At 34.5% G+C, this 24,816-nt stretch overlaps 1 protein-coding gene and 1 long non-coding RNA gene across 2 annotated transcripts; one reads left to right on the forward strand and one right to left on the reverse strand.

Annotated features, from left to right (window-relative positions):
• Window positions 1-284: 284 nt before the first annotated feature.
• LOC136824774 (AN1-type zinc finger protein 2B-like) lies at window positions 285-24,668 on the reverse strand. The gene is made up of 11 exons (XM_067080746.1): window positions 24,556-24,668; window positions 24,208-24,250; window positions 18,704-18,755; window positions 17,814-17,888; window positions 15,694-15,786; window positions 15,168-15,262; window positions 14,070-14,102; window positions 13,336-13,401; window positions 12,200-12,263; window positions 11,670-11,852; window positions 285-982 (listed from the first exon to the last, which is right to left on the reverse strand). Exons 1-11 carry the CDS (start codon window positions 24,608-24,610, stop codon window positions 944-946), a joined length of 798 nt encoding a protein of 265 aa, XP_066936847.1. The 5' UTR covers window positions 24,611-24,668; the 3' UTR covers window positions 285-943.
• Window positions 8,888-9,551, forward strand: LOC136824772 (uncharacterized). The gene is made up of 2 exons (XR_010849167.1): window positions 8,888-9,254; window positions 9,466-9,551. It is a non-coding gene; the product is annotated as an uncharacterized lncRNA (long non-coding RNA).
• Window positions 24,669-24,816: the final 148 nt, after the last annotated feature.

Genomic DNA, 24,816 nt, shown 5'->3' on the forward strand with positions numbered 1-24,816 from the left:
ACTTTTTAAAAAGTTTCTCAAAACATTAAAGCGCTGCAATCCTATTCTAGGGGTTGTCATATGTCATTCACCGACTGACCTATGATTGTAAGAATAGACCTCATTTCAAGTTTGAAAAGGCTCCTAGTGATTTTGAACTTAAAAAGACTTCGAGTCTGAAACTCCGCACACATGTTGTGACTTCGCCTGAGAAAACTCTGAAATGTCATTGTATTCACCAAACCTTCTCAAATCTGGTCAAAGCAAATAATTGTATGCGCTGCAATCTAAAGCAAATAATTGCATGAAAGAAAGTTAACAGAAAATATCTTTGAACAATCCTGAATGAAAATGGTGTAGACAGGTGTTTCCATGGAACAACCTTTTGTCAGGTTATACATGATATAATATACATATGATTGCGTGAAATCGTATAAAATATTTTAAATTACTCTATATTTACGACATTTTAAATAAAATCTAAGACAGCATAAAGTGATAAAAAACTAAATTAACTGATTTGTTAATGGTTGATCGTATGGTTGATCAGGCTTTATTAATACTGTAGCGTAGCGTAGGTAACTTCGTCAATCGTGGAGAAGTACAGTCAGCTCTCTCTAATTCGAACCTCTATTATTCGAATATTTCTGTAATCCGAAGAAAACTTTTGGTCCCTTGAAGATCGAGTTAGAGAGAGTCAACTGCAGTACAATTACCAAATGTGAAGCAACCGTGGCAAAAAAGTGTTCAAATTAAACAAAACGACTGAATCTGTTTGATTTTTGTTTAGCTATTGTTCCAGTGATTCGTTGAAAGATGCCACGAACAGAGTGCACCGTGATGGATGGTTAAACACACAACCTGGGCAGATTTCACCTGCGCTGTTGTATATTTGCGTCCAGTTTCTCGAGAACAGGCCAAAATAGGATAGCTTATTCAACAATTTTCTTGATTGACTTTATCATCATGATAAAATGCAGCTGTCTTTATCTTTCTCTGTCGACTGAAAGTATAATGTAGGAGATAAATGAGAATGAAGATAAACAAAAAATTAACATAAAGATGGGTAGATATGAAAAACTTTCTTCTGACAACGAAAATGAAAGAGGGCACGAGAACGAAAGTTTCTATTCGTTGAAAAGGCGCCCAGACGGTTAAACTCGTTATGTCACAGTTGAGAGAATTAACCCTCGTAGTTCAGTTTCTTAAGTCTATAATCTTTATAAATATTGTTTATTGTCAGAACTTTCAAAATCACATCATGGTAGATAACTTTTTATCTTATCCTCTGACAAAAAAGCGATTAATGAATTTGCATAACCTTATAGACCTTTTCATAAATTACATCACGAACATCACTTGCCTCGTATTCAAACAATTACTATGGTGATTTTGTCCCTTGAGACATTAAATGATTTTTTTATAAATAAAAAGTAGTTTTAATAAAATCCGCTGGGAGTCAATCACCTTGGCAATAATTTCAAAACGAGGCAAGTGATGTTCGTGATGTAATTTATGAAAAGGCCTATTAAAAAGAATAAACATTTTCAATAAACTTTTTCTTAATCTGCTACATATACACCCCTGTGTCAATGACCCGGTTAAAATCACCTTGTTACATGAATATTAGGAGACGTTTAATTAACACGAATGGAAAATTTCCGTGTTAATAAAAACCCCCGTAATTTTTGATAAATTTATCCTCCGTTAATAAAGGGATATGTCTAAAAAAACTTTCCTTAATTATTTTTAGTGTTAATTTTCAAAATCGCCCTCAGATCGAATCACAAACGACATTTGATTATAGAGTTCCAATGTATTTTCTATTTCCTAAAACTAAAACATACTTGATTCATTAATTATTTAGTGCTTTAGTAGCTTCCTTACTTTGCTTTTATTTTAACAAATAATTGCCCCCGCAGGAGCGCAGCGACGAGGAGGCACTCATAGCTTCACGCATAGATATTGGACTGGAATCTCGATTTTTTGCGAATTGTTTTTGTGTGTCGTAATCGGCTTTCCGGCCAATTTACTACTCCGTGATTTTCCGGTAGCATTCATAGCCTAGCAAATAGCTTTTCCTTTTACATGATGAGCGGCGGACGTTTTTCTTTATTTTTCTCTTCGGAGTTTTTTTCTCGTAGATTGATTTCGGATTAAGTTTTCAAAAGCAGGTAATTCTTAGACATTGCACGTTTTTGATTAAAGAGGCCATTTTGATTTTTAAATCTGTTCTGAAAGCTCTTTGAGAAAGTCCAGCAGTCGAATTGCATTAATTTTTCAGCAGTCGAATTGCATTAATTTTTTTCAAAAATATAAGATATAAAACACAGTGAATTTGCTGACAGTCAAATTAAACAATCTGTCTCCTGTCTTAGACATTCAGATTGACTTATTTTTCGGCCAAACAGTTTGATCAGCACGTTCAAACTGCCACAGTTCTGAGAGGAAACTCAGGGCTGGGATAAACACTGTCAAACCCAGTTTGAGTAGCACCCTCAAGCTGATTGAAAGTGAATTAAAGTAAAAGAATTATTGAAACTGAATTACACTGCTTATTTAAAAAAGTCTGATTATAAAAGAAAAGCCAAATATTAGGGGAAATTACGTTCTGTGAAACTTTTGTTTTGAAGAATAATTTCAGTGTCACTAATAAATTACAGCTTCTGCAACAAAGAAATTTGAAAATTTTTTCTCAGTCATGGAAGATGAAGACTTTTTAATTGATTTAGACACTGCATTGAGTGTTGCGCATTTTCGAAATTCAAGCAGAACAACTGCTGGACATACCTTTTCTTGCGCTGTTGATTGTTTTCTTGAAATATGTTACCGCTTGCTTCTTCCAGAAATTAAAGATAAGATGTTGTTTGAAGAATCAAGTGAATTTTTTACTTTGCTTCAAATAAGTGGGTCAATGGAAATTCCATTTGATAATAATAATAACATTAAAAGTAATGCTTTTCGACTGCTGGATGAAATTAGAGATCCGTTATGGTCAAGGATCATGGAACATTGTGATACGTTTAAGAAAAGAAATTGTGACGCAGAGTTCCAAGAGATTTTTGGAAGTAATATTTTCAAGAAATTATCAGAAGGAGAGAGACACGTTTTTGAAGCGAGCTTTGTAATTCAAGGTATTTGTAATAGTTGCGGTAGTGAAAAAGAACGTAGAGAAACAGGTAACATTGTTAGTATCCTTTCAGAAATTATGTATCCAGAGATTATAATTGATGCAAGTTCATGGCCGAACTGTTTATTGAATTCTCTTATTAATCCAAGCTCAGTAATAAATTGCAATACTTGCTCTGTCAATATACCGGCACAGGTTCAAGCTGTTGATCTTCCAAGTTTTCTCTTGATAGAATTTTCTACTCCATTATGCATAAACAATTGCAGATTTTTTGAGCAGATTTTAGTGAAAGAAACTAACTATAAATTACATGCCATTGTAAGGAATTGTGGTGCCCATTTTGCATGTGGTATATTTATTGAAAATAAATGGATTTACATTGATGATTTGAATCCTGACAAAATATTTTATCAAAACATTAATGAAATGTTTTCAAAAGATAATGGAGGATGGTTCTTTGCGTTTTATAAAAAAGCTTCCGAAATGATTGATTTTGTTATAGACACCACGACTATTCAAGAAAATAATTTAAATGACGAAAAAACTCATAAAGTTATTCCAAAAAATGAGCCCAAAAAAGAATATCCTAATCGGAAGAGAAACATAATTAACTATGAAGGTCTTTGTAGTAAAAGTAATAAGAAAATTAAACTTGACGATTTATTTCAAAGTATTGACAAAAAGGTAAAGCATTTGAAACGAAAAGCCAATTATGATCCTGCTAAGCGAAAATCATATTATGACCCTGAAAAACAAAAAGCGTCTTATGATCCTGAAAAACGAAAAGCGTCTTATGACCCTGAAAAGCAGAAAGCGTCTTATGACCCTGAAAAGCAAAAAGCATCTTATAACCCTGATAAGCGAAAAGCTGACTATGAGAAAGAAAAGAAAAAGCCAATTTATAATTCACAAAAGCGAAAAGAAAAATATGATCCAAAACAACGAAGAGAAAGGTACAATTCGCTAAAACAAAATAAAAATTCGAAAACCCAACAAAAAGAAACAGAGCTCAATGGAAATATAAAAGATTTTCAGAAATCCATGAAGTTCTCAATAACTCAATGTCAAACATGTTTTGAATCCTGGCCGATAAAAGTTACGCCAAAAGTAAACTCAGTCGATGATTATATTTGTACACGTTGCAAAAGAGACAAAGGAACTCCAAAGAAATTCAGTGTCGAAAATAATATGAAACCAAGTCCCGTGCCAGAAGCACTAAAAGGTCTCACACAAGTTGAAGAAATGCTAATAGCTAGAGCCTTTCCTGTAATGCAAGTGTACACCCGGCCAAGAGGAGGTCAAAGAGCTTACAAAGGTCACGTTTTGAATTTGCCTCACAATGTACAAAAAATTGCGGATGTCCTTCCAAGAGAACCAAGTGACATACCTGTAATGATTTTTAAAATAAATGGGAAAAATAATACATCAAAAGAACTTGTCGTTAGACGTGAAAAGATTTTACAGGCATTATTATGGCTGACAGGAAAAGATGAACAAGGTGAACCTAATAATTTTCTATATAGTGGAATCAATATAGATATGGAAAGGCTACAAAAGCTGCCTGAAAATGGATTCATTGACTTACCAGACTTGCACGTACAAATGAATGAGAAAAATGATATTGAGAGCGGTGAAGAAAATGAAAGTGACATTGAAAATGAAAATGTCAGTGAAAATGAAGAATTACCAGATTTAGGCCCAGTTAATGATGATAACGATGAACGTGTTTTTGATGAAAACACTGAAATGAAAAGTTTCTTACCATCCAAACTAAAGAAAGCAAAGGAAGCTGACTTAACAAAAAGTGAAATTTTGAATATAAAAAATGAAGTTGATATAGGAAGTACTCCACTTAGTGAATTCAATACACCCTACTTAGCAAGTCTTGCATTTCCAACATTGTTTCCAGACACAAAAGGTGACCCAACTAATCCTGCAATCATAAGGGAAATAGCAAAAAGTGAAACAGAGAGTTTTGCTGAAAAATTGAAACATCTAATCAAATTTGCCGAAATTGACGACAAAGGAAAATGGTTTTATAGATTTGCATCTCATCCAAGATTTTCCTTTTGGGGCTTCAATATGCTGTATAGAAAAAGATTGATTAGTCAAGGAAACTTTTTTATCAAGCAAAACCCAGGTGAAGCTAATTTGAGCATTGAAGATTTACAAGATCTTGTTAGTGATAATGATCACTACGTAGTAATGAAAAAACTACAAAGATACTCAAAGAATGTAACAGGTACGAATGCCTATTGGTGCAATGTCGCAATGTCAAGGAAAAATTAAAGGCCACAATAACACAAATGGGCACGCCAACTATATTTTGGACATTGAGTATGGCTGATTTTCACTGGCCAGACATTCATGATTTATTTTCTTCAAATGACGAATCTGAATCTGCTGATTTTAGACAAAACATTGTTGATAATCCTCATATAGTAGATTGGCTCTTCACTGAACGAGTAAAAAGTTTTGTAAAACATTGGTTATATGAATCTTTGAATGCAGAATGGCATTGGTATAGGTTTGAATTTGCTGTTATGCGTGGTTCTATACATTGTCACGGTTTAGCAAAATTGAAAGATGATCCGGGAATATGTGAGTTGACTGAGAAGGCTCTGCAAGGTTTTTTGGCTCAACAAACTTTATCAAATCAAACAGAGATTGACCTTGAAAATAATACTCTTTTAAATCTTGCTGTAATCGAGGGAAACAATGCTGAAAGGCAAATCTGTGATTATGTAGATTCTTTAATGACAGCTATGAATCCAATTGAAGGACCTGTTGATGAATGGGAAAAGCCAAATGTTCATCCATGCAAAAAAAGACTTGAGGATATACCTGAAGAGGATTTAGAACAAGATTACATAGATCTAGCAAATAGCGTGCAACGGCATACAAAATGTAGTTCAGCCTATTGTCTAAGAACTAAGAATGGCAAACAGGAATGTCGTTTTAAATTTCCTTTTGAATGCTGCGAGAAAACACATTTAACCTTTGAAAAAGTGAAATTGAAGGGAGGCGGTGAAAAGTATGTTCCAAACATTGTTCTGAAAAGAAATGATCCTAGAATGAATAGACATCAACAACTTCAATTACAATCATGGAGAGCTAATTGCGATATACAAATCATCCTTGACCACAATGCTTGCTTGAATTATATTGCCAAGTACGCATCAAAAGCAGAAAATATATCTGATGTCGCAAAAGAAGCGTTTACATCTGTCATTGGTAATCTTTCAGGAAAGGAAACTTCTGGTAATATTTTTCGAAAACTGATTATCAAATCTGTCGGTGAAAGAGACTTTAGTGCTCAAGAAGTAATGCATCAAATTATGTCTTTGAAACTACATTGCTCTTCATTTGATGTTGTAAGTTGCTCTCTTGAGGGATCAAGACAAATGAAAATTGAAAATGATGGCGTTGAAACCAAAACCTCTTTCTTAGATGATTATGCTTCCAGATATGTTTATGAAGACAATGAGATTAGGCAAAGTAACCTCATAGACTTTGTTTCGAACTGGAAAATAAGTGCTAAAGACAAAAAGATTCAAAAGAGGAAAAAGGCAGTTGTTGTTCGTACTTTTCCAAATTATAGTCCAAACCCAAAGAGTGACAGTTATCCTTTATTTTGTAAATTCCAATTGATCAAGTACAAACCATGGAATGATTCTGTAGACAGTCTCTGGGAAGGTTTACAAGCAACAAATGAGACATATTGCCAGAAATGGAAAGAATTCATTAACAGCTCTTTAGGAAGAGAATTAGTTCCGAATTGGAAAAGGTATTACATCAATGCAAACAATTTTGAATATCAGGTTGAAGATGAAGAAAATGAAGAGGAAGAAAGTGAAAATATTTTTTTACGTGAAGATTGGATGGATATAGCAGACCTGAATTCCATGCCCAATAATGTTTCTACAGAAAATCAACAATATTGGACTGACTCTTATGATTCTTATACTCAAGATCAAATTAATGCAATGCCCTTTTGGATTGAAGAGAAAAAAAAGACTTTTGAAAACGATAATCCCACAGATTATAGTCAATATCAAGTTGAGAACTTAAATGCAGAACAGCTCCAAGCTTACAATATTGTACATGATCATGCTCAAAATATAAATGCTGACCCTTTACAAATGATAATTACTGGGATTGCAGGAAGTGGAAAGTCATATTTAATAAATTGCATTAAAAAACTCCTTGGTAAAAAGTGTTTATTGACATCTTATTTTGGTATTGCTGCATTTAATATTAATGGAAGAACATTGCACAGCACTCTCAAATTGCCAATTCGAAGCAAGTTAAAGCATGAACTCAAAGGAAAGTCACTTGACAATTTACAAACTGGCCTTAAAGACATAGAGTATATTATTATTGATGAATTCTCTGTAGTAGGCCAAAGATTGCTAGGCTGGATAGATAGTCGCTGTCGTCAAGCAACAGGAAAATTAGAAACTTTGTTTGGTGGAATATCTATTATATTAGTAGGAGATGTTGCACAGTTACCACCAGTCATGGATGATGTATTGTACCATTCTTTTCCAAAAAATGAAATTGCAGTTGCAGGTTATCTGGCCTATTGTTGTTTCAGAACTGTCGTAAAACTTAAAGCAAATATGAGATCTGCTGGTGAGGATGAGTCACAAAAGAAATTTAGAAAAGCTTTGAAAAATTTGAGGAATGGAAAATCAACAATGGAAGACTGGAATTTTTTCTTGACCAGACAACCTGAAAAAAACCCTGTTGATTATAATAAATGCATCAGGCTATCTTTTGCAAATGAAGTTGTCAGAGAACATAATGGGAAAATGTTGGATTCTTTACAATCACCCATTGCAGTCATCAAAGCAAAAAATACTCCACCAAGTGCGTCAAAATCATCCTCAGAAGAATTTGGTTTAGCAAATGAAGTTTTCCTTGCCAAAGGTGCTAAAGTAATGCTTACAAGAAACTTGTGGTCAGATGTGGGACTTTGTAACGGAAGTTTAGGCATTGTCAAAGACATAATATTCCAAAGAAACCACTTGCCACCTGCGCTTCCTATAGCTGTTATAGTAAAATTTGATAGATATACAGGGCCAAGTTTTTTTGATGACGAAGATAATTGTGTTCCAATTGTGCCTATTATAGAAACTTCATCTGAAGATAACGTACAGAAAGAAAGAATGCAAATACCTTTGAAACTTGCATGGTCGATAACTATTCATAAATCTCAAGGTCTTACATTGGATAAAGTTGTAGTGGATTTGGGAAAGAAAGAAAGCATGGATGGTTTAACTTATGTTGCATTATCACGTGTGAAAAAGCTAAGTGACATGGTAATTGAATCATTTCCATTCGAAAGAATCAATAAATTGAGTGACGGTAAAAGATTCAAATTTAGAGTACGCGAAGAAAGCAGACTGGAAGAATTAGCAGCACGAAACAAGCCTTAGAAGTAATAAGATGGAATAATTTAGTATATGTCATGTCAAAATCATTGCACGGGGGGGCTCAGGGCAGGGAAGGGTATTTTGCAAAAAGCAATATTTTCTTTTCTTTTCTCCTTTATTTTCTCTTCCTTTGAAATACATTCTTATCCAACGAGTGAAATTATTTAGTACTTTTTATCATGAAAAAATTGATGAACTGATCCAACTACAGGGTGTCCTATGAATAATTCCCCAGAACAATAGATGAAAACATTCTTTTGTTTTAAGAGGAATTTTTCATGGGATACTTGCCTAGACTTTTCAAATCCTTACATTATTTTGTTTTATCCTAACTTATATTGTTTTGTAATACATGAATTTTTTTATATCTTTATAATAAATTTGAAGGATATTATATTTTTATACAGAATTATTGAAATTACGTATTATTTATGATTTTGTACAAATTTTATTTGATTGATTGAATTTACATTTATTACTTCCAAGTTCCAAGTTGATTACAATAATGTGAATGTGAATTGATGTTTAATCTTTACCACAGAACAATAATGAACAATGATAAAAATGATAATAGTAGAACAATGAATGAATGGTGGTTGAATTGGCAACGAAATTCCCTTGTAACGAAAATTATTCGACAATCGTCATTCAGCATACTCTACTCCCAACAACAATGCTTAAAAATCCTGTATTATGGAACTTTGACAGTAAGTACAAATAATTTTTTCATTATGTACTTTTATAGGACTTGGTTTTATTAATCTTTTATGTTTAACCTGTGTTCTTGTTGATACTTACCAGGCACTATTTGGGAAATTAATATCAAAAATTGAAAGAAACTTGTGAACTATTTTGAGGAAATTTTAGTACACTCACTATATTATCATCTAATTTCATGTTTCTGATTTTGCATTTAAGCTCATCTTATGAAAGAGGATTCATTTACTTTGACAACGCAATATTGCCTCGTTACTGCTACGATTACCACGTTACGTCATCATTTTCCATCCTTCTACACGATATTGCTGTTACAACTGCAAGATAACTGGCATATCAATTTTGTCCATGAGATCCCTTGTCATGCCGTTGGAAAAAGTCCTGGATACGCTATTTCCTGGTTTCTGCTCATCAATATTGCCTCGTTACTGCTACTATTACCACCTTACGTCATATCATTTTCCATCCTTTACACGGCGCTGTTACAGCTTCTAGATTACTGGTAAATCCATATAATGTAAACAATTTTGGATCACGATATCCTTTGTTAAACCGTTGGGAAAATTCCTAAGTACGTTGTTACCTGTCAATTTTTGGTTCCAGCTCGTTATGTTTCTGACTCATAGCATTTCTTACTTATGCTGTTTGGTTCTACTATGGGTCATTTATATTACAAATTGGTTGGAATATAGTAACATTGTCTTTTGAGTGTTTTAGTATCTGTAATTGACTCTACCTGGACACTTTTGCTAATGAATATTTTAAGATTCGTATTTTATTATTTGTAAAAGTAATTCACGTTTTTAGAAAAAAATATATTTCATTTATGTTAGCTTTATCGTTGATATCTCAAAGAAAATGCTTTTGAGAAGAATCATTCGAATTATTCCTATAATCATTTCCAAACTTTTGCTATAAAGCATTAAAAAGCTCTAATAAGCATTAATTAGTCTTTATAAATGCTTATAAATAGGCATCTGTAGCGGGTGGCAGTTAGTGAAAGCTATGGCTAGTTTAAGAATGAGCTTTTGACAAAATGGTGTTAATTACCACCAAGGAACTTTAGTTTTTGTCGTGTTAATTTCAAGGCCGTTACATACTTCAATACTTATATTCATGTAATAAGGTATGTCGTTGCAATTTTCAAGCCCGATTAAAATTTATAGTCTGCAATCCGGCTACAAAAGTCCGGTAACTCCCTCATTTCTTATCCCAAACGCATGTACAAATTTACACTTGCGCTGCGATGAAATTGACTAAACTAAACTTTAATTGATTTATCCTTTCTATAAAAACTTAATGAGGACCTAGAAATCTTGAAAAGCGTATACCTGATATTTTTCAAATCCAACTTTAACGTTTCACTGACAAGTATCTTTCTTGAACAGTGGAAATTCTTCTAACATTTAAATCAAATTAAACCCCAAAAAAACCTTGAAATTCACTATCACCTGATCAAAGAAAAAAATTCGAAGCATGCAAAAATAAAATAGACAGAAACCTATTTATTCATTCTACCGATTGTATCAAGTATAACAGGAAAAATATCTAAACTAGGACTAGTAAACTCAAAAACTTTCTCCGTCGAAGCAAACCATACATTGTTTTTTCGCCTCAATCAACAATTTTTCACCGAAATCGAGATTGAAAAGATTCAGCAGCTGAAACACGTTCTTGACATGCTAGCTTTGAGCATTACATACCTAAATTTGGACAATGAAGGAGAAAGTCAAAATTGGAAAAATTATAACAGGGGCTTAATTTTTCTATCTAATGCTAAAAATTAATACATACCCACATGCTTAACTCACAGGCTTACACAGTCTAAACTACCGGATTACTTCGAATAAACGCGCCCTTCTTTTAAACGCCCCCTCGAATAAACGCCCCTCCTAAAAGGAAAGTTATTTAATAAACGCCCCCCTCAAATAAACGCCCCCTTCGGATGAACGCCCCCTCTAGGGGAGAGGCGTTTATTAGAAACTTATGACTTTAATACTTTAGTACCAGTATTGATTGGGTTTGAAAAGGAAGATTTTAGTCATTTCTTGTAACCAGAGCAGTTTTCGATGCAATTCTAATCGTTGAGCCAAAGAAATTTTGCACTAAAATCCTGACAAAGAACTAATCCAAAGGGTATATTTGCTCTAAATATTCGACTTTAGACTAAAATAATTTAATAAACACCCCTTCTTTTAAAGGCCCCTTCTAAAATCGAAAAAATTTAATAAACGCCCCGGGCGTTTATTCGAAGTAATACGGTATGTCATTTTTTCGGTGTAAATCGCAATAGAGTTTTCCAACTCTGCAAGTTTGTTATACTTAAGAACAGTGAAATTTAATCCTTTCCGTTGGACGTTAACCTATAGCCTGTCATTTTGAGAGAGAGAGGTTATAATATACACCTCTTGTCGTTGTTGCCGCCTCCTTTCTTCGTGCTCTGATTCAGCGATAGCACGCGCCAATGCAGCGTCTTCATCTTCTGATGATGTCACCGGTGGAGGTTGGGCTTGTGGTTGTGTTGAAGAGCCTTGCTGCGCAGTGTGCATTGAAGCTTTCAAAGCTAACGCTAAAGCCTGATCTTCTGACTGAAATAAAAAACTAAGGAATAACTACATGTTTTTATAAGAATAACACCTATTGGTATAATAGGCTGATATAGTATGCAACCTGCATTCGCTACTATTTTAATGAGATAATTTTTCGTGATCGATTTCAATATTTGGTAGATAATGTCCATATAAAATTACGTCAGATTTGGTCATTTATGATATCTAAATTTAAGAGCTTGATTAAATTGTCATAGCAGGCAAGGAAACGGACAAGTTTCAATTCAAGATTTATTTTAACCATGGATTATCACTATCGCTTTATGATGGCAAGATTATTTGTAGAAAATGTCGGATGAGAGAAGATAGGGAAGCAGACAGCTCACCATGTTTCTCGCCTGAAAACTCTCCATCTGATTACTTGACTGTCGTGCTTGTTGAGTTTGTTGCCTGTTCCATTAACGTAAGAAAAATAGCAGTAATGTATGTGCTACAATTAAGGTCATAATATATTGAGAATTTTGGTTATTTTAACGTTTTTCAAGATTTAAATTTCTGGCGAGAAAGTCGATTTTGGGCTATCTTTTTAATTTAATCGAATATTTCAATTTGGGAGGGGTTGGCAGACTTCCAGGCTATATTCTGAGTCTTATTGGACTATTTTTGAACTTTTGGATCCTCAGATCCTAAGCTCCCAAGTCTTAAGTCTCATGTTAAAACTCAGAGTTAAAACTCTACCCTTCCAACCTACTATAGAGCACTTACAAATCGATTGTGGTTCAAAAACTTCCCGGTGGATTTCCCTTTATTCTCAAATATTATGACCTTGATTGTAGCTTATGTATGCCAAAGACAATTAATTAGCATTTGGTCCAGGGGGAGGTCAGTACTAAAATGTAAGACATATATGAGTACTAAAAGGATTTTCGCTAATTTTTGACATACCCCCACCTATTTTTCGAAAATGTTATTTTAGTAGACATGTACTAAAATTATTTTGAGCAATTTAACATAGATACCACCCATTTTTTGCCCTTTTACGGGTTTAAATTTACCAAAATGGGGTCATTGTTACAAACCTAGTCGAATTTAGCGCATCAATCTGCAAAATAATATAATTTTATTACTAAACTGTGCTAAACTGCACATAAAAATATTTATTTTAAATATTTAAAAAATTGGAAAAATTCTGAAAGATTTCTGAAGATTTTTTCGAAAATTCCTGGAAAAAAAAATGCTCCATTTTGGCTGATTTTAGAACAAAATACTAAGATTTTTCAAATATTTCTTTAAGGGACCACCCTTTTTGGTATTTTAGTACACATGGTACTAAAATTATTTTTGAGCTTTTTTGCAGTACAACCACGTCACTAAATGTCATGATGTCTGAGATTTTAGTACCGACCCCCCCTGTTTGGTCTACCGCTGAAGGGTGAATCGTAAAAAAATATCAAATAACTTTCAGTAATATGTTCAACATTGGAACAACTGAAATCGCATGACAAGATAAAATTCTACCCACCTTGAGATGTTGGAGGGATTACTCGGTAAATGATAAGAAGCCTGGAAACGATTGACTGCTGCAAGACTTAAATATAAAACAAAAGTCGATAAAAAGTATTAACAGATCATCACTTAGAGGATTAATTTCAGTGCACTAAAATAGATTGAAGCGGTCTGAAAATAAGGAGAGATTAGGATTTGTTAAGATACTCATTTGAACGAAAATCAATATTCAGTCTAAAACCCCATACCCCAATCTGGCCGGTTAACTTAAAACATAGCGTCAGCATGGGTTTAGCCCCAGGCAAAAATTATGTAAAAAATTATAAGCTTCACGAGCTTTAATTTGAGTAATTGAAGGCAAGCCAACCATCAAAGCTGAAGTTTTCAGCATCCATGTTAAATGATGAGGTTTCAACTCCCCCAAGAACATCAGTCCAAAAGTGGTGTACTTCTAACCCCCTCGTTTTTATGGAAAATTTTAGGGTGTAGCTCCCCTTGCTTTCTAGGTGCTCAGTTAAAATGGTTACTTCTATTTGTACCTTGATTGTTTCTTACTAATATTTGATGAAATTGTAGTACAACGTTTTTTACCGTTTTTGTTCAATTTAAGACCTTATTTGTGTCATAATGGGCATGCTTGTACCCTGTTGATCTTAGCACTAAATAAGGGAAAACTTGGTATAATATTCAAGATTTGGTCATACTTAATGAACCTGGAAATGCTGTGCTTGAGCATATAACTATTCTTACCCGGCTTGTCTGTCAGCAGAGCTTTGATGAGTTCTAAAATTAGACAAAAATCAACTATCTATACATCATTGTACAAGCATCATTGAAGGACAGTTGTGATGATTAATGCTGTAATTTAGGAATTTGGTTACCCATTGGAATGAAACCTTCCTGGAATTCGCAGGAATTATTTTAGAATGATAACTTCTTTATATAACGAGGATTGATTAAACGGTGTGCTCTGACATTTTCGTAATGAACCACGTGCCCAGGTTTTGGGATTAACAGTCTTTGACATCTGTAACAGAACTTAAATTCTTTCAAATAAATTTTAAAGTGAGCCTTTCGGTTCGAAAACCTTTTTGCTAACCGCAAAATGTAGTCTAAAATCATTTTAAAAGTTTCAAAAACATTTGAAAACTGAAAAAAAACATTCGAAAAAAGACAGCGTGAATCGTAAGTCGAAACTCGCATTTCGAAGAAATCAGCAAAAGGAAAGCCGATCGTCCTCCATACATGTTTTTTTATAAGCATATGAAGGCTCAGATTTGCAGAATTCCTACGCATAACATAAGCATATATGTCAGCCTAGAATATTTTTCAAGTTGTCATCCGTTTAGAAAGGTTTGGTAGAGGTCAAGTAAAAAAAGACATTCCACGGCTAGCTACATTCCACTGCTCCCAAAATCTGAACAAATTTTTACAACATTTCTGAAATTTCACTAAAAACTTGGCTCGGGGTGAATCATAAGCATGATTCATAAGCATATAATAAGCTTAAGCTATGCCTGGATACTTTAAGAACTTAAGCCTGACAAAAGGGTGTACACTCACAACGTAGGGGGAAGGCAAGCAATACACAAATAAGTAGAAATATATGGAAAGTACATCTACAAATGTCTGCAAAGCAAAGTATCCACGCACACACCCAAAAACCTGGCTCCTGCGCAAAGAAATGACCATTACAAAAAATGTTTCGACGCATGTAAAAAAATACTTCTACACACGCACCCACAGAAAAATATAATCAACGCCACAACTCAACTCACTCACTCGCTTCATCCACGCAATCTATCAGATTTGAAAATTTAACAAAGAATCTAATTCAATGAGGAATACCTGGTTAGGTGGTCGGGTTTACAGTCATGATCTGCTTCATGGCGATGGCGTAGACAGAAGTTCCGTTGGCATCGATCACATTTCACCGGAATCAACTATGAATTTGAATTAATGAAAACCGTCCAAAATAAATTCATATAGAATAAGTAAGTAGTCAGAGACGCACCTTCTCACCATAATTGGAAGCTGTAATAAAGTCGGACTCCATAAGAGCGTTTGCGATCCTAATTTTGAGATTAATTCTTTCGTCTTGTAGTGTTACGTCGCAAAAGGTAGAAATACGATTATTATTGACAGCTTAAAATGTGCATTGGCTTTTAAACAGCCAGCAGTAGAATCGAAGCTAGCGGCGTTAAGTTTTTGAGAGTTGAAAATGTTTCTCCCTTTTTCGTTCAACTCTCAAAAATTGGTTTAAGAATTGGTGATTTTTAAGAATTCATCACCTAAATGCTGTTGGATGGACTATTTTCAGGGGAAGGCAATGACGTACAGGGTAGACATTTTTGGATGAGAAACCTGAAAATACCTCTCTTTTCTTACAACCCTTGACATTGCACTTCCCAGATCTTCGATGTTTTGCCAAGTCCGATTTGCAATCGTTTTCAATGTGTTCATTGACCTGTGAAGAAAGGTAAAACCACATTACCTATGCAATAATATAATATAATATGCATATAATATTCTTAGTAAGCCACTGAAAGCCTTCGTTTCATGCGAGGGTTGTAAATGTTGAGGACTTTCAAAGTGACGTGCCCGAAACGGGAGAGATCTCGCTACATCACGTTATCACGTTACTACAGAGGCTGCTGATACCCACTAACAGATCAGTGCTTGTCGATGAAAGATTTGGTCACACTCCTTATATTCGTTGTCACTTTCTCTTGATAGGGTACAAATAAAATAGGTACTTTTGAGACACGGAACTTCTTTAATTAACCAAAACAAAAGACACAAAGGCAAGCTGATTCAAATAAGAACATATCCACTGGTACTACCGTGTGCACCAAAAAAAGTATACAAAACATATATTAGTCCGGGAGCCAAACCCAAAAAATGGCATTTTGCTTAACCCAAGATTCTACAGGATAAACTATACATTTTTGGAATCCTCAACTATCCTAGTTTTGGAAATGGTCGGTCCCCAAAGCTAACTCCTGGTCAATTTTTCATACTGGGCCCGAGTTTAGGGGGTACTTTTTACCCTTTGTAAGGATTTGTTAAGGAAAATGCCATTCCAGGGATGATATAATTTGCTGTATCTAGTCAATCAGTTGACCAATTGCTTTGAAACTTTGCAAAAAGTTTCAAGGTAGGCTGATGATTATTTTCGGCAACAATTTTTTGTGAAAAATTATTTTTATAGGTTTGCCTGGGGAAAAAAAGGGAAAATTTGGGTATTTTAACTAAATTTTGACCCTTTTTAAGTCTGGGACCTACCCAAACAACTTTTAATGAGACACAAACTAGGTGTTATGATAGACCTTGATGCATAATACATCAGAAAAATTTCACCTTACAAAATTACGTCAAAAAATGTTATAATTTGGCCATAACTTAAGTTAAATCCGTCATTATTTTGTGTAGGTTGTTAACAAAAGTAATAAGAAATGACTGAAGGGTATATAACGGGTTTCAATCTCAAAGTATATAAATTTGAGGCTACGATACAATAAAAACATCCAAATTCAGGCAACAACTACCAAGAAGTGGTGTATTTACCCCCTGATTTGCCCACAGTGACCCTGATTACAGACAATGAAAACCCCAAATAACTTTCCCATTGCTCCTACTACAAAATTATCCTTGTTTCAGTGGTCAGAAATAAAATTGGTACACCATAAAACCGCTTTATGGGTGAAATAGGTCCAAAAACGATAAAAATCGCCTAAAATGGGCATTTTTATCCCCTGGTTTGTCCATTTGCACCCTGGTTTTGTTAGTTTTAAGTCAGCATTGGAATCTTTCAGGATATACTACTACACGAAAAGCAAGTTAAAACTATTTTGATAACGTTTTAAAAAAACAAGAAAGTAGTGGTGAAAATTGCTCAAATAAGGTAAAAAACCCATAAAAAATGGGCAATTTTCCCCCCCCTGCAGCCTGAAAATAATACTAAATACTGTCTGTTTGAAATTTTTCTGATGTATTGCATCAAAGTCTATCATAACACCTAGTTTGTGTCTCATTAAAAGTTGTTTGGGTAGGTCCCAGACTTAAAAAGGGTCAAAATTTAGTTAAAATACCCAAATTTTCCCTTTTTTTCCCCAGGCAAACCTATAAAAATAATTTTTCACAAAATTTTTTTGCCGAAAATAATCATCAGCCTACCTTGAAACTTTTTGCAAAGTTTCAAAGCAATTGGTCAACTGATTGACTAGATACAGCAAATTCATCCTGAATTGCATTTTCCTTAACAAAATCCTTACAAAGGGTAAAAAGTACCCCCTAAACTCGGGCCCAGTATGAAAAATTGACCAGGAGTTAGCTTTGGGGACCGACCATTTCCAAAACTAGGATAGTCGAGGATTCCAAAAATGTATAGTTTATCCTGTAGAATCTTGGGTTAAGCAAAAGTAAGGAGAGATAGGATTTGGCTCCCGGACTATATAAAAGTGCCACTTTATAGAGAGACAACGATGGACTTACTTTTCGATCAGGATTTTCAGTAGCAGACAATGACACTGGTTGGTTGCAAAGTGGACACACTGGCACTTTCCTGTCCTTAAAGAATGAAGACACTGTCACAAAACCTGTCCTTCTACTTCCCGATTCCAATTTTGTTCCGAAAGGAGCTTGTGTTATACAGTGTGACCGGAAAAAGCGAAAGCCGATTTTGTATTAATCAAAATCTTCAAAACTGCTCTCAATTGAGTTCAGAATAATTAAGAAAGATGGAATATTTTTGTTCAACCAATAGATATTTTTAGATTCCAAAATGTAATAAAAAAGAAATTGAGTAATTAGGTCATTACCAATATGACAAGTAAGAGAAGTATTTTATTAAAATAACTTTTGCTTAACTTTTTTTTTCAGACACACTGTACTATTTTGTTTCATGGTATATCTTTGCAGTCTTTAACAGTGCTCGAGAATAATCAACACTCGCAGCCTTTCCACCTTTAGCTCTCTAAAATATGTAGAGCTATATGACTTCAGTAAATAAAGGAAATGACAAATAGTTTAAAAATCTGCTACTGACAGGTACATTCCATGTTTTGTGCTTGACAATTTTCAGACGATATTAAGCAGTTATTGGACAAAGTCGAATCCAATAGTTTTTTATTCAAAAGTCTTATTTCTATTTTGTGACGTAACGTCAATTTTTGAAATATGTAGCCTCCATGGAAGCTATATATTCAAAAGTATTGGACAGCAAGAAGCCAATCAAATGTCGCTTTTTACGCGCGTCGGATTATTATCGAAAATATTGGACAACAAAGAAGCCAATCAAATATCACTATTTACGCGCGTCGGATAATAATTCATTTTATATATTTTAAGTGCCACATATTGAGATGAAAATAGAAACTCCATACCTTTAAAAGGCCAGGACCACATTGATGTTTCTCGTAAGACACGTGATCTTTGCTAAAAAATTAATAAACAACTTACTAAGGTAATCTCAAGTTTATTTTTAGAAATTTTGTCCGGAAATTATTTCCAAAAGGATCTGTCACATTTCTCTACCAAGCCGAGCACTATAATTTTAAGAAAAATAATTCAAAACAAGCTACATGCTGAATGGACCTACCTGAGGGCTAGCAAACGTAAAAAGGAAATAGAAAAAAAGGCGACAATAGTAAGTTTTTTTATTTCCCCAAATAAGAAAATCCGATTTTTACAGATAAATTTTTTTATTTTAAAACCTACATAGAACCTTGCCCTCTATACATAGTATAAGAAAGCCGTGGCTTGAATGAGTAGAGCTGATGTTCTAATGCCGTAATGCCTCGAATGCCTTCCTGATCATTTAAAAAAAATTCTTACTGGTATTAAATAAATATTCAAGCAGTATCTTGTGAAAATTTCATTCGAAAAACAACAGTATTTAGATGAAAATTAGTTCTTGTCGGAAAATGTGCGTTATTTTGTCCTAAATCTCTAAAAATTGATTGGAAATTTATGAAAATATACTCCAAACAAGCTAATTAGAGAGGTCAGTGAGAAAAATTTAAGACTTGAAAAGTAATTGTTCTTCAATTGAATCTTATAAACACTTTTAAGGTTAAGGATATTTTTCGCTTCGATTTAGTTCTTATAAACCAAGGAGACACAGATAGCACATCCATTAACGACAAAAAACAATAACGTCATCATTCCATATACATGCCCAAAATACACTATTTTTAGGCAGTTTCAGGCCCAAATTAGACTAACAAAATTTTCTTGAAAATTGGGATCTGTCATATTTTGGGTTCTGTCATTTTGAATCATTGTGCAAAAAATCAAAAACTAATGATCTAATCTCGAGAGAAGCCCCCGATGTATTTCCAAAAATGGCTTTTTATCCTTTAGCGCTAAAACCTCATTTTTGCAGTGATCCCACTGGCTTTTAAAAAAAAACGTGCATGAAAAAATGCCAAAAACCCCAAGAAAAAATGCTAAAAAATGCCATTCTAGCAGATTCTAGTACTGAAGAAAATGCCATTTTCAAAAGCTTTCAAGTTTTAATCCCCCGGGGGTGGGGGATACTAGGGTTGAGGGATGCTGGGTATGTGCGTACCGGACCTCCAAAACCCGACCCTTAGAGAGACTAATTTTTGTTGAAAAGGTGACCCTTAGAGACTTTTTTGAAAAATTTTCTTCCACTTTTGAAAAAAGTCCTCCCCTTAGAGAAACTTTTTTACAATTTTTTCTCTCAAATTCAAAAAAAATTCCTAAAAATCGTGATTTTTTCGACCCTTAGAGAGACTGATTTAAAAATTTCTGACTTTTCCGACCCTTACAGAGACTTTGAAAGGTGTTAAGGCACGCACATACCCAGCACTCATTTCTGCTTTTACCAATACCGTTACATTCTTTATAATTTACTTTAAATTATAAAAGAGATTATAAAAGAGTGTTTTTCAATGTATCCTTAAATAATAACTACTTTTAAGCCATAATGGGGGTCGGCTGATAAACTTCGTCGACATCAGTTCAACCTGTACTTCGGGAACCAGAGGTGATGTTAGCGGAGCAAAAGTAAGCAGGGACGGTTGACGCGTACCACATAGCCACTCACCATCTCAGACTGCTGTGTATGGCAGAAGCCAGTTGCCTTCACGTGGTCCCCTTGTTTTGGAACCAAATACAGCCGATCTAGAGGAAGAAAGCTCTCCATAAAATAACCCGACTTATAATTATTCGTTACGGGTAGTGTGTACTTCCAGTGGCGTTCATCAACAGACAGATGCTTCGGTACCGAAACAACTTGGCTTCGCGGAAGATCATCTCCTGATGATAACGGGAAGGCATATCGCCCTAACACGTGTGAACCGTATCAGGTGAACAGGTGTGGCGAGCCGCTCACTTCATTCATAGCCATTAGAAAAAGCCCTTGATTCTCAGCCATTAAAACGATCCGACCCTGTTACAAATGTAACCAATGAGGAGACTATCCTCAACCTTAATCGGCGGAGAAACTCTAATGTTCGACATCGTAAAAATGGCCTCTCAAAACCTTCAAAGATATTCAAAGTCGCATCATTAAATTAAAGAACACTGCAAACCGACTCGTCCATAGTTGAACTCAATAAACTTTTGCATTCACAATCCATGGACATTATTTGTATCAAAGAACACAGATTTCTTCATAAACCAACAGACCCTGATATCGTCACTCGCAACATTGGCTCGTTCACACTGTTCACTGCTTCTGCCAAACATAACGACCAAGGTGCTGCTATCCACAGTGTTGGTATCGCCATCAACTCTAAACTACTTCCCATTCTTTTATCAGTAAAAAAAATTATAGCGAACGTATTGTTATCGCAACTTTCAAAGGAACAACAACAACAACTTTCAAAGGAACAACAGATTTTCTTTACATATTGCAACCGACAAATGGTTTCCAATTTAATCATTGGAAACACATCCTTTCAGAAACCTTCGGTGAAACTCTGGACATACAGATCTCCAACAGGCACACTGTCTCAAATCGACTACATCCTCTATCGTAAAAGATGGAAAAACAGTGTCGTCGTCCTCCTTCTCAAAATGTGAATAACTAAGGTAATATCTACCTAGTGACTAAAATCTCTCCAACCACCTGGATAAATCTATGAAAACCCAGTTCGATAAAATTCCAAGGAACCAACAAACTTACTCTTCGTTTGTCAAAATTGCCAACAAAATTCGTTCTCAACTTCTCCCCAAAAGAGATCGTCCTCTTCAGACAAACTCTGCAGACGAAAGCTCGGAAAGCCACTCTAAGAGCGTCAACCAGGGCTATTCAAACAGCTCAAATCAACCTTAGGAACGCTTACGACCGATCTGAAATGCTTGTATAAATAACATCTTGAAATCATTTGAAGACCCTGCATCATTATCTTCAGTAAAACAAGCATGGGATCTTTAAAAACCTTCGAATTCGGAACCTCAAAATCAGACTGCTTCTAATCTTATAAGTAAAATTTTTGATGATTGGAATGAAATACCATCTGACTTATTTTCAAAAGAAGAAATAGTCGCTCAACAAATGAAAAACGGAAAAGCCCCTGGCTCCGATGCCCAAGACTAGAGAAAAAACTCGCTCTCAGAAGAATCGTCGAAGAAATGAAAAATTTTAAGAAGGAAGCAGTCATTTCATTTATCGATTTTCGAAAAACCTTTGAGATTCTTACCGTTACTATCGTTAACGGCATTAAAATCATGTACAGAGACACAACCCTTTCTTTTCGTCATCGTCTTGGATTACGTTCTTCGAACTTCTATTATTTCTAACCATGATTTCACACTAAAATGTCGTCAAAGTCGCCGCCATCCAGATGAGCGTCTCTCCGACTTAGATTACGCTGACGATATCACTTTAATCGAGAACGAAATTTTTGCTGCTCAGGAGTTGTTAGCAGCTGTTGAAAATGCATGTCAAGACGTTGGTCTCTTTCTGAATGCACCAAGAACAAAATACATGCATCTCAATCCATTCTCGGACACATATTTAAATTCCTCTGATGGATCCAAAATTGAACTGGTCAACGATTTTAAATATCTCGGGAACTTCACTGACAACAACCACGACATGGAAGTACGAATCGGTCAAGCTTGGAGTGCCCTACACTCCATCTCTAAGGTTTGGAAAGCCTACATAAAAAAATCTACAAAAGCTAATGTATTTAAAGCTAGCGTAGAATCAATGCTTTTCTACGGATTCGTATCCTGGTCTCTAAATATCAAGCGAATTAAACGTCTCGATGGAATTTACACTAAAATGTTACGTAGTGTTTACGATATCTCTTGGCGATAACTTCTGACAATTCAACAAATATATGGCAATCGTCAGATAAAATAAAATGGAAAGAAGACTTTGTTAATGCTTCACCTCACGGATGAATCAAAGCAAGGCAAGGCAAGGCAATTCATAATTGAATCTTCCCTAAATCTATCGAAACAGACTATCAAAATTTTCTGTAATGATATCTCTACCGAAGTGCTACGTGCTACTGAAAGTCTCGGATGTGTGAAAAACCAAATGGGCTTGGTGAAAACCTTAAAAAACTTTTTTTCGAAAAATGGACAGCAAAGGGTACAAGTATCCGATAACATATGAAAATAACGTTAGTATATACAAATGAAGAAAATGATTTCTATTATTGTAGTGTTCAGATTACTGAAAACCCTATTACTGTCGGCAACAGCCTAAAAACCAAGTTCAAGATTCTCCTAGTGATTTCATTCTTCATAAAACTGGGATCTAAAGAAATATAACTACATTCTAAGGGGATATGAGTACCTAGCAGAAATAAGAGCAAACAAAAGCAAATACAAAGTATAACAAAGCAATATTAACAAATGTCTAAAGACTACATAGTATCAATACGTTATCAATTCAACTAAACTTTTTCTTTTGGCCTCTGGCTCTCGTAATGATATTTGAAGTTCAGTTTTTCGTTTAACATCCATATCGATTTTTGATAAGCTTGTGCTCGATCTAACTTTTGGCCTTTGATCAATAGCTCCATTTCCTCATTTCCTTCTGAAATTGATGTCTCAGCTATTTCTATACCAGACTGAATCAGAATTATATCATTGTCAATCTCGTTACATATTTTTCACAGCCTCTTACAAAGCAATACTTTCAAGGAGGAAACAGAAAAGAACACTTGATTTTGTATTCTCTAAAATGAACAAAATCAAATGACATAATTATGAAGATTCTAAGTAACAATAAGTAACTATACAAACTTCGAAATAATTATTTCAGTCCAAAACAAACAAACTTTTTTTTGAAGATTAGATTTTCTGAAACATAATGCCAACTTGGCCAAAAACATGCTGAAAATGATAAAAAAATGCTAAAATCCCAAAAATCATGAAATACATGTTTAGTGGGATCTCTGTTTTTGGTACAGAGGTACTTTTAATTATTTAGTTCTTGCATCGAAGGTTGCTTTTAGAAGGTAGCTTGCTGGAAACTGACACACAACTAAGATATCTCATAGGAATACCTTTTATTTTAGGACTTGGAGTAGCTCCCTAAACTTTTTAAAAGCTGATTTTTATCTAAGGGCAAATTTTATGTTTAAAGGTTTATTTTATATTTACTTTACTATTTAGGATTGCTCCCTACGCCTTTATATTATACTATACGCCAAAATTCCATTTTGTGTATTGTATTTTGTGCTTTTATTCCTTGTTTTTGCCACTCAAGGAAGCTTTAGCAGGAGTTTCTCCTTTGTGCAGAGGTCTTAGGACTGAGCCTCTTGATGGACACCAACACTTAAATTCTTCATTTAACTGGCCATTGATCCTAACACATGATCTGTGACCATCAAATACAGACTTACTAACAAAGCAAATGTTAATTATTCAATAGGTCGAAGGGCTAATCTTAACTTACCAAAAAATCTTTGAGCAAGCATCACAGTTAAACGGAAGAAAGTCTAAAAAGGAAAAACAAAATTCTCAAATTCTTAGATGTTAGCTACCCCTTTCACCCCTTTCTCTTACCTAAGTAATATATTTTCGTAGTCTCTGGTCTCTAATAATAAACGTCTCCGCCTAACTTATTTTTTGAAGTTCTTCGGGACATTTCCATCGACCGATAATTACTTTTGAAAGATTTTCCAAATCCCCCTTATTCCAGACCCCCTTTCGATTAGTGACCCGATTTAGAGTAAGTAATTGTTACAAAAATAACCACTAACTAAAAAACTGATTATCAATCAAGTTAAGTATGATCAGTTACCTAATTGTTTGCATGATAGAAGAGCACAATGCTCTCCAAGTTTTGGAAATTCCATCCAGCATACAGTTACAAACTATGTTAACATTTTTTACATTTTTGTATTGAATTGGAGTTCTAAATAAAAAAGATTTAAAAGTTTAGAAAGATAAGAAACATAAAACCTGCAAACATAGCTAATGAAAGATTGTTAGAATGTCTTATCAGAGGGGGGGCGTCGGTAATTAATTCAATGAAAAGTTCCAAAAAAATAAAAAGCCGACT

Source organism: Clytia hemisphaerica, unplaced genomic scaffold (genome assembly GCF_902728285.1).
Source record: "Clytia hemisphaerica strain Z4C2 unplaced genomic scaffold, Clytia hemisphaerica genome assembly, whole genome shotgun sequence".
Taxonomy (NCBI): Eukaryota; Metazoa; Cnidaria; class Hydrozoa; order Leptothecata; family Clytiidae; genus Clytia; species Clytia hemisphaerica.

Bases quoted from the DNA above. Each gene is read 5' to 3' on its own strand.
- LOC136824774 (XM_067080746.1), bottom strand. From the start codon at position 24,610: ATGGAATTTCCAAAACTTGGAGAGCATTGTGCTCTTCTATCATGCAAA. The intron at 18,756-24,207 runs GTAAGTTAAGAT...TTAATTTTTTAG, and splicing joins GCTTGCTCAAAGATTTTTTG to CAAAGATCACGTGTCTTACG. The intron at 12,264-13,335 runs GTGGGTAGAATT...TTAATGGAACAG, and splicing joins AATCCCTCCAACATCTCAAG to GCAACAAACTCAACAAGCAC.